This window comes from Struthio camelus, chromosome 1 (assembly GCF_040807025.1).
Source record: "Struthio camelus isolate bStrCam1 chromosome 1, bStrCam1.hap1, whole genome shotgun sequence".
NCBI lineage: Eukaryota > Metazoa > Chordata > Aves > Struthioniformes > Struthionidae > Struthio > Struthio camelus.
In genome coordinates, this window is record NC_090942.1 from 154488057 (window position 1) to 154501199 (window position 13143).

The following is a 13143-nucleotide window of genomic DNA, read 5'->3' on the forward strand; positions in this document are numbered from 1 at the left end:
ACTCTTAAACGCCCTGTCCAATTTCAGGTTTTCTTCTATAAGAATCAAAGCAGCAAGAGTTGATGCCAAAATTTTACTCCTTTCCCTCCTTAGATTGTCTTCCCTTCCTACAGGAAGATCTGGCTGAACTCTGGACTTACAGTCACCAGTAGAATGCCATCTCAAGACAGCTGCGTTGTAGAGGCACTTAGCAACATTTTTAGTTGTTTTCAGAATAAGAGCCCATAAGCCTCTGAGTGATGACTTCACTCTTCAAATCTATCACAGAACGGTTGAGGTTGAAAAAGACCTCTAGAGGTCATCTAGTCCAATCCCCCTGCTCAAGCAGGGTCCTCTAAAGCATATTACATAGGATCGCGTCCAGGTGCGTTTTGAGTATCTCCAGGGAAGGAGATTCCACTACCTCTCTGGGCAACCTGTGCCAGTGCTCTGTCACCCTCATGAGAAAGAAGTTTTTCCTCAGATTCAGATGGTACTGCCTGTGCTTCAGTTTGTGCCCGTTGCCTCTCATCCTATCGCTGGGCACTGCTGAGAAGAGACTGGCCCCATCCTCTCGACACCCTCCCTTCAGATACTTGTACACATTGATGAGATCTCCCCTCAATCTTCTCTTCTCCAGACTGAACAGGCCCAGCTCTCGCAGTCTTTCTTCAGAGGAGAGGTGCTCCAGTCCCCTCATCATCTTTGCAGCCCTCCACTGGACTCTCTCCAGTAACGCCATGTCTCTGTTGTACTGGGGAGCCCACAACTGGACCCAGTACTCCAGGTGAGGCCTCCCCAGGGCTGAGGAGAGGGGGAAGATCACCTCCCTCCACCTGCTGGCAACACTCTGCCTCATGCACCCCAGGAGACCATTGGCCTTCTTGGCCACAAGGGCACACTGCTGCCTCATGCTCAACTTGTTGTCCACCAGGAGTCCCATTGTCCTTCTCTGCAGAGCTGCTTGCCAGCAGGTCAGCCCCCCAGCCTGTACTGTTGCTTCCTGTTAGGGGGTTATTCCTGCCTAGGTGCAGGACCCTAAACTTGCCTATGTTGAACTTCAGGAGGTTCCTCTCCGCCCAGCTCTCCAGCCTGTCCAGGTCCCTCTGAATGGCAGCACAGTCTTCTGGTGTGTCAGCCACTCCCCCCAGTTTAGTCTCATCAGCAAACTTGCTGAGGGTGCACTCTGTCCCTTCATCCAGATCCTCGAGGAATACGTTGAACAAGGCTGGACCCAGGACTGACCCCTGGGGGACACCGCTAGCTACAGGCCTCCAACCAGACTCTGTGCCATTCATCACAAGCCTCTGAGCTCGGCCATCCAGCCGGATCTCAATCCACCTCACTGTCCACTCATCCAGCCCACACTTCTTGATCTTGCCTATGAGGATGTTATGGGAGACAGTAAAATCTAGGCAGTATTAATGAATTTTAATGACACTTCTGTGGTATATCAAGTACACTATAAATGTTTCCATTAGCTCACAACAGACCTCAAATTCCAAATCGTTCCCTCTGTTTTAAGATGTCTTCTCTCACTTTTATTACATACGCCCTTTATTTTATAATAGTAAACTAAACAGGGCCAGGACATAGGCCAGGTACTGTCCGTATTGTTGAATTATCAGCAGCATCTTTGGCACAGTTTTGGCCCTTTCCACCTCTTGCTCTCCCTGACAATGTTGTGACATTGTTTAAGCATTAGCAAGAGCCAAAGGACTGCTCACAACAGACACTCTGGATGTGGTAACTTGTTTTGGAGGCCAAAAAATTTAACTGTATAGATGCGAGCTATGCCACGTCTGTTTGTCTGTAGTCATAAAAAATGGTCCTGGTCTGCTTTATTTACTAATAAAGGATGTAGCCTGAGGGCCTTTAATATTATTTTACACATGGAAAATTTTGGCTGCTATTTAGTCCTACAAAAAGGCATTTAGATCACTAACTTCCAAAAAAGAGCTGAGAGAAAAAATTTCCTCAACAGGAGGAAGTACAAAAACATGCTGCTTGCTTGCTTGCTGTGGATCTTGCCATGACTTGTTCTCATGGAAGAGCTGTGACAGAGATTTAAGTTCAAGATGACTGAAAACGCTTTCTCACATTACAACCAGTAGCCTTATTTCTCTCTGGGAAAGGAAGAGCAATAGCATTGACAAAGTGCATCCATGCACATTTAATTCTGTACATTTGAGCTTGATACACTGTGATATTAGACTTTTGGAGGTGGAAAACATCAGTATTTTTCAAAATCCAGCTTCTTTTCATAGCACATGAGGATAGGCTATACAGCAAATGGACTCATCACATCACTAAGAGGTCATTACTTACAGTTAGGGGTTCTCCCTGGAGAGCTTGCAGGATAAAATTACTGACAACTCTACCATCGTTCATGTGCATTCGAGGACCAAAGGTATTGAATATTCTGGCAACTCTCACTTCAACTCCTTCCTGTGGCAAAGAGAAAGAAATATTACTAAGAGCTTCTTTCTTCCAAAAAGGGCAAATTAACCCCTCCTGTGCAAGCTTCCTTAAGAATCTCTCTTACAGATTAAAAAATACATTGTTTTCTTACCACGAAACAGTTCCGCCCTCTCATCAACCCTACTGCAAACTGCAGTGCATAGGGCATAATGATTTACACTAATTCTCACCGTTTGCAATGCAAATTCTAAATTAGCGCTAGCACTGCTGATTTCAGTGTATGCATTTTTGTTTGCTAAGAACTTTTAACGTATTTAATAGTATTCTTCCAGCAACAACAACTTCCATCTGGGGCTTATCTAGACATAGACAGATCAGATCAATTAGACTGCTGGTTTCCATTTCCCAGGAAGACAGGGGTGTGCATACAGGACGTGTGTTACTGGTTCATCTGTGGCTGAAAGATGCTGCTCGCACACACTTCATTCAGGAGAAACCCTAAAAACAGTTTTCTTGGAAATAAACATAGCTTCATGTAGCAGAGAAACTTGCAGGCAAACTTGATCTTCTCTCTTGGGCCTCCAGATGACTTACAAACAAATGAATCCTTAAAACAGTTCTGTGAAAGCAGTAGCATTACCATTGCACAGACAGTATAATGAAAGCTGCAAACACATCCTAACACTTTAGATGTTAACTACTGTTTACCAACAGGTATAACCGCGCAACAATGCCCAGTGTTGCCACAAAATAACCTCACATCATCTTTACACTGCTGTGTTATCTTGGGTGCAGCAGAGGTTCCTGCCCACATGAAATGCAGCAATCGGCAACATGCTCTTCATTTGCAGTTAGTTAAAAAAGCGTTGCACTGTAACATGTCAAATGTATGCTTCCAGCATCATATCATGGAGCCATTACCAATGTCGCCACTGTGTCACAGAATATACTCTGATAAGAGTTTGTTCTTTTGTTTTCCCCCAGCACTCTGTCCTAAAAGGACATTAACTCCTCCTCGGAGGGACTGTATTTCATGTGGGCTTTCCAGATATATCCATTAATAACAAGCACTGAAAATAAGGCACTTGGAAGCTAGAGCCCCAAGATGAAAATAACTCATTAAACTATACTGACCAAAAGTGACTCTCATACTGCACAAGCCACAGCAGCAGCCTTGTTTTCCTGTACTGGCTGGAAACTAGTGAGGGCTCTAGGTAAGAAAAACGCCACTCAAAGTGTAATAGTAAACCCAGCACCTCCCCTCCTCTCTATTTAAAGTTTTCTTTTTTGTCCAACGTGGCAATGCTGTCTTTTAAAATGCATAACTTTTTATTTAAAGTGTCATCAGGTAAAGCCTTTTCAGCATACTGCTTTGAAAATCTATTTTCTGTGCAGCTGAACTTTGACATGTGCCTGTAAAACTAGGATCTATCTTCTTGTAAGAAACTTTTCCACAAATAAATATATTTTGGTGCCAGGAACTTAACATTTGACCTAAGTGTTCTCTTTTCACTTCAGAAAAACCTCCTGGTGATCCTTTGTGCACATTCAGCACGTTCTCTACTCCTTTTTGCATTAACTACCTACACATACTGAGGGGTACGCTCCCATACCTGGTTATTTGAATATCAACGCCATGTTAACTATGACCAACTCCTCCACAATATTTCCGCTAGCAAATCATTTCCCAGATTTACAGGCAAACTTAGCACTAACTCATGTACAATTTTTTATTAGATCTTAAAGAAAGAAGGAAACCTTTTCAGCCCATGTTTATACTGCCAAACAAAATAGAACTCGAAACCAGTCCCTGGCCCTGAGACCAAGTAGGATCAACTGGCTTTAGTCCACACTGCTTAAGGCTAGGCCTTCTTATAGCAGATTATAAGAGAAGAAAGTTCCTTGAAAATCCAAACAAAGAGCCAGGGAGCAAGCTAAATAGCCCATACTGCTGCGTTTTTAATCAAATCACTTTGGTTCACGCCGACTCTCTTGTTTACCAGTAAGGACACATTCACAGAGACCATGCCTGTGCAGAGGGAGCAGACAGACAGAAAAGATGCAGAAAATATTTTTTTATGGCTCACAGATAGATCGTTCCTCCAAATAAATAAAGCCATGGTGGAATAAAGAGAAGAAGGTGGGTACAGGCTGAGCATAGTAAAGAATAATAATATAAAAAAGAAAAAAGCTCAGAGTATCCTACAGCTGTCAGTGAAGACAAAAAAGCAGCATTAGGTACCCAGGGGTCTTTTTGTGCCCCTCTGCCTCCAAGTTCTCCATGGCCTTCAGCATGTTTTCTTAGCTATTTGTCCTAGAGATCCTGGCTTCAAAAAGCATCAAGGTATCAAAGATGCTATGGTAACATCTTAATTTAGAAAGTCATATTTCAGCATAGCAAACTTTTCAAGAAAAGACGTCTCCTTGTCTTGACTGCCTGAGAAAATGGATCATTATAGAACATAACTCAAATATTAAGAAGTTTTTTTAATTGAAATAGCCTCAACATATGCTGCCGCCATAATTCATTACAGCATCAGACAAACCTGTCTTACTAATTAAGTGTTAAACCTTCCTTTTTCACAAAGCCTGTGGATGCATCTAAACAGGAAGCATAAATTAGAACTCTCCACACACAAAAATCAGGAAAAAGAAGGCTGCAAAGTGACCAGCAGACAATTAAAGATTCACTGACCAAAAAGAAAAACAAACAAACAAACAAAAAAAAACTTAAAGCAGATGAGTGATCTCTGAATGAAAGCCCAGGCAGTCGGATGGATATAAGTGAGAAGAGACAAGTCTTGATCAATATTTTGGGTAAAGCTACTAAGATTGCTGCCTACATCCCTTGTTTTATTAGTCACTTTCTTAGTGACTGCTATTCTTTCCCACGTATTTCAGATATCATTAATTAAAAATTATTTAAATTTAAATTATTTAAAAATTAATTACAAATTATTAAAAAAAAAAATGAAAAATCATTTCTCATATCTTGCATTGTAATCACAGCAGAATTACTGGCAGACCAATCACCAGGATCCATTGGTGATATGTTTTTAAGCTAAACAAAAACGAGGCTTGGCCTAAGGTATTATATGTTTATCTATCTATCTACACTGCCTGCTGTATAGGCAAAATGATATTCATTTCTCGTTACTAACAACTTTTACAACTGTTTTGCCAACACATAGCAATGATGTGATCAAATTTCCTAAGTGATAAGCTCCTAAATAAGCTAGGAAGGGCAAACATTGTATCTAATTTCACTTTAGCACAATGCAGGTTCCTGAACCAAGGCAAGGAATATCTGCAATTCTCCTGTCTCGTGGTTGAAATCATTATCATGCTTATAGTTCAACGTTTCCCAGACTAGAGAATTTATCATATCATTTCAAGGTCTCTTCATATCATTATTCACAACTCCCTGTTATAAGTTTATCTTATTTCTGGTGCTTGCCTCAGCCTGCACGCATTTTGTTTGTATCATACATGGCTAACGCAAATAGTCACAAGCCCGTTCCACCGACCTTTTTATGGGAGACATTGCCATTTGAAGAGATGTGCACCCGTTTAAGCGTGTCCATGCCTCAGCTACGAGGATATCCCCATCAGATGGATTTTAACTTCAGTATTGAACTGCACAACCTGGCTTCTGAACGTGAGGAGGCAGCTTGTGTCTAGCCAGTACAGCTAAAACCAGTGCAATAATACCCAGTGAATGAGAACTTAAACACAATTTTCAGTAAGGGCCAGGAATATATGCAAACAAACAACAATTCATAATCTGGACAATTTAGTTCTAGACTTCAGTGTGATGGAGAGTTCTGCAGAACATAATACCCATGAATTAATGCGACAATGGCAGTTATGGGTGTAAGGTAATGCCCTGACAACAGTTTTAGAGCCACCATGGCTATCTTACAGATAAAGATAAGAGGATTACCAAATAGAGAAAACGTCAAAAACAATTTCCTGTTTGAATCGGAAGATAAATGATACTATGCATATATTATTATTCAAATACTGGCTAAACTTACTGGAATGAATCTTTTAAAAAGCACTTAAAGTCTTCCTGACTTCAACTTACCAAACAGTGCAGCAGTATCAAGAACAACAGACTAAGTTCTCCGATGATTACTTGAGGGAAAAATCAGAAAATTGACTTCTTATAGAACAGCAAGGAAACCAAGAAATATCCAGAGCACAGATTACAGGAAGCATTCAAGCCTTTTTGGGGAGATTGCCTGTATTTGTTAATCCATGGCTTTGATAATCGTTGCAAGACAATTTCTATCCTAGCACAAAGTTCTTTTGCAATTGTTAACAGCACAAAGCATGCAGAAACAGTGAAGGTACTACTACAACATTAGCAAAACCATTTGTCAGAATATGGGAAGGAAAATCAGAAGGTTTTCTCCTACTGCATACATGCCATGTTTGCATTGGGAAGTTCTAACAAGGCAGGTATACCAGCACAATTTAGAAACAGATACTCTAGTAAAGAAACCCTCTGCTTTACAGCAAGGCTTCTACTACCAATGACCTGATGAAATGATAGGCTGCATTTGCATGATATTGCCTTAGCTATTACAAGGTTCCGCTTCTCCCTCCACTTTCAGCTTGCTCCCTTTAGCTGGATATTAACAACAGACAACTTTGGAAGACAATAGGGGACTGGATGACCTCCAGAGGTCCCTTGCAACCTTGTCCGTTCTGTGACAACAGTCCACTCTTACATTTTACAGTGCCAAACACAGTGATGCTGTGGTTCACGTGCAAAGCTCCTATACAGCAAAAAGATTTCCAGACAGCTCTGAAAATTCACTAGCAAGTGTGCAAATCCATGAATCCAATAGTATGGAGCAGAAATACAGGAAAGTTTCAGAAAATGACAGTCTGACAGAGAAGTATGGCAGTACTGCATGATAGCAACTAGAATAAACCAGTTTCAAAAGCTTGGTAGTATTTGATCTCCAAATTACTGCAGCTTACAGGACTTAAAAAAAAAAAAAAAAAATACACACACAACAACCACCACCACAACTTCCCCGTAGTTCAGTAAAGTTATCTGACATTTCTCTTTTTCAAAGCATAAAAACCTAGTTGTGAGCCATGCAGTTACTGTGGTTGAAACTAGCACTGCTTCCTCTCTCAGCAAAGCGGAGCCAGTTCATTAAAAACATGACTAACAAACAATGCTTCGTATTTTCAACGGAATCACTGCATTTATTGAGAGTACTGACATAACTGAGTGCGTGACCTTTCAAACTTTGCAGAGAGCACAGGAATTGTGTCCAATTCTTTTTTCTTTCTGAATTTCACTGACTTGGCATACAGCAACTCAGATAATAGGAGAACACTAGCTGAGGTGATGTCACCTGCAGTTGAAGGGGTGTCAGTGCCCTCTTAGTCAGCAGTGAGAATATGTTGGCTGTAGCATCACAGCTTTTTTTTCCTGCATCAGCTGCAGTACCTGATGTGGCTGATAGCCTGCAGCATTCTACAGACTCCTCTCTCCAAGCTTCACCTCAAGCCTGCTATTCCTGGATGTGAAACTCCTCTGCATGGCTTCTAAAAAGCTAAAGGTATCCGTGATATTTTAACACTACTGCCTAGTTTTGGCCTGATATACCCAGCAGTAACCATCATCTCTGGACCTAAGGACTGTTCTCTGAGCTTTTGACTACTGCCCTGATGAGACATAATGCTTCCTCTTCTTCTCTCTCCTCAATGCTTCTGCTCCTCTTCTTCTCCAGAAGCGCAAGTACTTCAATTCCATTCTTCCACAAAGAGAATCAAATCTGCATCTTGTCTTAAGCAAATCTGCTAGCAAACTTCATACGACAATACCAAAATAAAACTGCTGAATGCTTAAATAAATCTATATTGAATACTAAGGGAAGAAAGTAGCTAGGAATAACTAGAGAATGCAAGATAAACTCCTAGGAGACATTTAGGAGCAAGCTGCTTTATTCCAACGCAGCTGTGTTTTCTATCTAATTACTTAATAACTACCTGGCTATTCACTATTCAATATCTTTGCAGTTGCAATTCAATCAACAGTTTTCATTATCCCTACAGTTTGAATCAAGGTTTTTTATGGTTACTGAAACCAATTTGTGAATTAAAGATTAGAGAAAAAAGTGCAACTCATAATACAAACCAGAAAATTACCCTAAGGTTGCAACTGCAACATACTGCTACATTTCACAGCTTTCAACTTATCCTCTCACACGAATATAATAAACTTCACCTCTAACGTGCCTTTCTCTTTTCTTCTGTCAGCTAGTAAGTGTTCTGGCACAAGGAGTCTTCAGTCCCGATCTAGAAATATTCCATAAAGCAACTATAAGCATAACTTCTATAAGCATAACTCTTGTCGACTTAAAGACAGAAATATTTGGTTATGGTAACTCAATTCACTTCTGTATGCTTAAAAAGGCAATTTGGAAACTATCACATCATATCACATACAACTAAGTTCAGTTGCTACCACTGAAGCTTGCAAAAATCACACCATGTTGCCCATGTTGGTATGAAAACCCCCATCTACTTGAAAAATAAATAAATGGAAGGAGATTTAAGTTTCCCTGCACCATTCCATGGTGATCTGAAGTGTTGCTTTAGGTCTTGGGAATTTCTTAACAGATTAATGGTGGAAGAGGAGAAATTAAATCTGGTTCAGAGAACACCTTTAATACACTAAGCATTTAAAATGGTGCGTGTTTGCATTTACAACATGCCTAAGCAAACATACCAGATCCCTGTCATGAAGGTAGTGTCAGATTCTGACTACTATTTAAGCTAAGCCACAGAGTTGGAAGGCACCTAAATATAGAGACTTCCAGGCAGCTCCATAATTTCAATCATATTTTTTGAAAAAAGCTAAATGCATATCGTATGGCAACTTCTGAACAAGCACAAAATGACAACACACAGTTATGTGCTGAACCTCCTCCCTCGCGCTCCGGGCACTTTTTTTTTCCACCTATGTGTCCAGCAAGAACTTGTGCTGTTCAGAGAACGCCATTCATTTTGGAAAATTCTGGTATCACCTTAAAGCTCTAGTTTACCAGATATTTTTGCAGAGAAGCAAAATTACTAGCTGTGTAAGCATATCACACCTACAGCAAGTACACACCACAGACGAAGTCTGTGCAAAAAAAGCACAGGAAGGACTAAGAAGGATAGGCAGAATAGTGCCAAAGACAGGAGTGCACAATGAAAAAAGCATACAGACAGACAAGGTGGTGTTATCGGGAATAAACAAAGAGTTTCAAAAACTAAGCCTTGCACCTTGTTGGGGCAATGGAGTGACCTGAAAAAGGCTTTTCAGGAGGGAGTGCTGATAAACATTGAATAAGAGACCAAGAAAAGGGTATTAAAGTCTAAAACAGAGGATGCAGCTTAGTCCCCAAATGAACAGAGCAAGGAACTAAAGCTCCCAGCGACTTCAGAAGAGTTCCAGCAGGAGGGAGGATAACACAGCCTGGATTTATTCCACTCAGCTGCATGGACCTGACAGGTGCACTGAGGAGCACCAGCTGACCTCCGTTCCCACACTAACTTAAGGAGGGAGAGCTGCTCCCAAAAGCTCTTAGCAAACACCCTCTCAAATCACAGACTCAGGTGCTTCACATGAGACGACAGGAACTTGTACATATGCTTTGAAATTGTGAACCCTGCAATTCTCCAGCAAATGGTTCAATTCCCCTCCTCTCCCTTTAAGAAAATGCTACTACTGCTCTTGGACTCCTTGAAGAGGAAGCGCTGCTGGTGCCGAGCCTGCTGGGCTTGTCAAAGGAAGGCCGCTGTAAACAGGAGACCAAAGTCAAGAAATGTTTAATTCATAGGGTCAAAACAGTGAAAAAGCAACCTTGCCAGCGGAAGGGAGCACACTGAAAAGGTCTCGGTCAGGACAGGCTACTGAGAAACTGCAACAACTGTGTATACAGAATCAGCTTTGAATATAATCAAGAATTGTTCTGATTCAAAACAGCCCATCTGGAAGTATAATTTGGAAGCATATTTTTATTTTTTGTATTTTCGGAAATATGACTAGTCATCTAAGATACCTAAGAATGTGCATAATGATAGAAAACTTTGGAAGAAATGACAAAAAAGAGAAATAAGTTTGTTTCTTCTTTTTTTTGAAGCTTAGAAGATTCTGGAAATGTTTTAGTCTGAAATCCTGCACATCCGGTTCTTTTGGACTAGGTAACTCCTATCAGAAGGCACCCTTAAAAGCACAATACCCATATTCATAGCAGAAGTCAGATACACTAACAACACTAGCAAAAGCTAATGCTTCCTCCCCTAATAACACTATAACACCTAAACTCTGAAAAAACTGTGTTTCAGAATATAGAATAATATAAGCTTAGGCAGACTTCACTAATCTGCAATAAAGTACAGGAAGAATCTCACAGGGCTGCCCTTAGGCAGGGAGTTCATTTACATCATGAGTTTTTATTTAATGCATGTGTGCACCACAGTTCCACTTTATAAACCTTTACTATTCTTTGTAAATCTTGCATAAGACTTATGGGATAGTATTATGACTCATCCCATGGCCCTAAGATGCAGCCCATGATTTCCAAAATGACCTACAGCCTTCCCCTCTAAAAGAACAGTGCAGCACGTACCACAGACTCGCAGAAAATTCAACACGCTACAGCACAAGGATTTCTCATAAAAACTGCAATATTTAACAACGAACGAGTTTCCAAACCCACAGAATCACCATATTATAACTTAAAAGCTTTGAAGTAGGGTAAAGGAGATACGAACGTCAAGATCTTTCTTCTCTACCTGGCTGAAGAGATAAGTTAAAATTACTACATCCTCTGTGCCAAAACACCCCTCCCCCTCAAATTCTTACTATTTAATTTTGTTTTCAAGGTTTTAAAAAGCATTTAATATTTTAACATTTAAAGGTTTAAAATTCTGCAGAATATACTACATTTGATAGTGTTTGCAGCCTTAACATACAAAGGTGAAATCAGACAAACAGTGATATGATTTTATTTAATGTGTCACATTTTCCAGTGGAATAATCTCCCAGAGACTACCTGAGTAGCAATTAAATAAGAAAAAATTCACATGCAGGTAAAAAGTCAGTGCTGGGTTAGTTAATGATAAGTTTCTCCTTGTTGATTATTAAACCTAGGAAAGATTGCATGTATCATTTCACAAATATATTTTAAAATGCATTTTTAACCTCACGTTAATGTAGCTCCAAAAAAACACATTCTACAACTGAGTATTCATATCTTTCACTAAGGGATATATTTATACTTACATAATTGGAAGACATTCTAAAGTGATTTAAAGTAGTCCGCTCTTATATGAGTACTCATTAAAGACTGAACTTCTTAATTTTTACCCGTATATTTGGATTTCAAGTACGCTTATTAAACATTCCACTTTTATCAGTAATGGCCCAATTCAGCAAAACACTTAAGCACAAGACCAACTCTAAGCAACTCTTATCTGGCTCCCAAATTAGTAAGGTCACTTCAGTTTAATCTGTGTGAAAACTATTTATGATACTGAAAGACACAACAAGTCTAATGACAAGACTAAAGCACATTTTCTTGGAGAATGCTACTGAACTGAAATATCAACACAGATGGGAGCAATAAAACTTCTGCATTAAAGAAAACAGATTTGCAATTGCAGTACAAATGCTCCTACTCAAGATGTTCTCTTTCTCCCTTCTATTCTCAAATATAGGCAACACTCCAGTTTTGCTGTATATTTGGCCCTCATAATTATAGCAAATCCGCTGAATCTAATACAGCTTTAATACCTGCTTCATGTATGCATAACACATGGTCTCTGCAACCCGCTTTCCTTCATCATAGCAGGCTCTGGGGCCTATTGGATTGACATGGCCCCAGTAATCCTCATTTTGAGGATGAACTTCAGGATCTGTGGAGAAAAACAAAAATTAAATAGTCTTGATTTATCAACAGAAAGGGTGATTACATGCAATGACTCTTCTGGTAGATCACTAGTGTTACTGCAGTTGAACAACTTCTCTCTAGCCTATGTATATCTACAAAATATTACCTTTCAACATCGTTCACGAAAAGAGTATTCACTGTAACCAAAATATTTCATTCTAGATTCTAATCAGAGTTCAACATTCAAAATTCCCACAAAAACCTTTAGGTCATAAAGCAAGAGGTAGGAATGTTACAGACAACAGTCAGAGCCTGCTTCCACCACTTTGACAAAAGACTTAAAGCAAGTACTAATGCTCACATATTGAACTGTGAGAAGTAGACTTGATGAAGAAATTAAGGTAAGATAGCGATGAAAATATATCATCCCTCAGAAGGTTTATAAATACCCTTTGGTTATTGATACCTCAAGAGCTCTAAGAATGCTTTTATCCTTCTTACCTCCATATACTTCCGATGTAGAGGCCAGTAGTAGCCGTGCTCCAACACGTTTGGCTAACCCTAGATTTTGGTAAATAAGGGGAAAAATAATATAATCTGAGCATGTGAAAGAATCTTTTGGTTGTGTTCACTGCTTTACTCTGATCATGTTTAAACATGCTTTTAAACGGAATTCCATTTCTCCGACTGGTTAAATCTAGCTGCAAATCACATTTGTTGCTCCCAATCTTAAGCTAGGGCCTTGAGACAGCAGTAGAACATCACACACCATATGGGATACGTTTGCTTCTGGGACTACAAGTTACACTGAACCAAGATCGAGAACTTAATACAC

At 40.0% G+C, this 13143-nt stretch overlaps 1 protein-coding gene across 1 annotated transcript in view; it reads right to left on the reverse strand.

Moving 5' to 3' along the window:
- The window catches only part of UXS1 (UDP-glucuronate decarboxylase 1), a 71529-nt gene that overhangs the window by 12727 nt on the left and 45659 nt on the right, over positions 1-13143 (reverse strand). Inside the window, exons 8-10 of the mRNA XM_068925484.1 lie at positions 12810-12869; positions 12212-12333; positions 2308-2427 (exon numbers count right to left, since the gene is read on the reverse strand). Coding sequence (XP_068781585.1) covers positions 2308-2427; positions 12212-12333; positions 12810-12869 — 302 coding nt within the window. The remainder of the gene's footprint in view (positions 1-2307; positions 2428-12211; positions 12334-12809; positions 12870-13143) is intronic.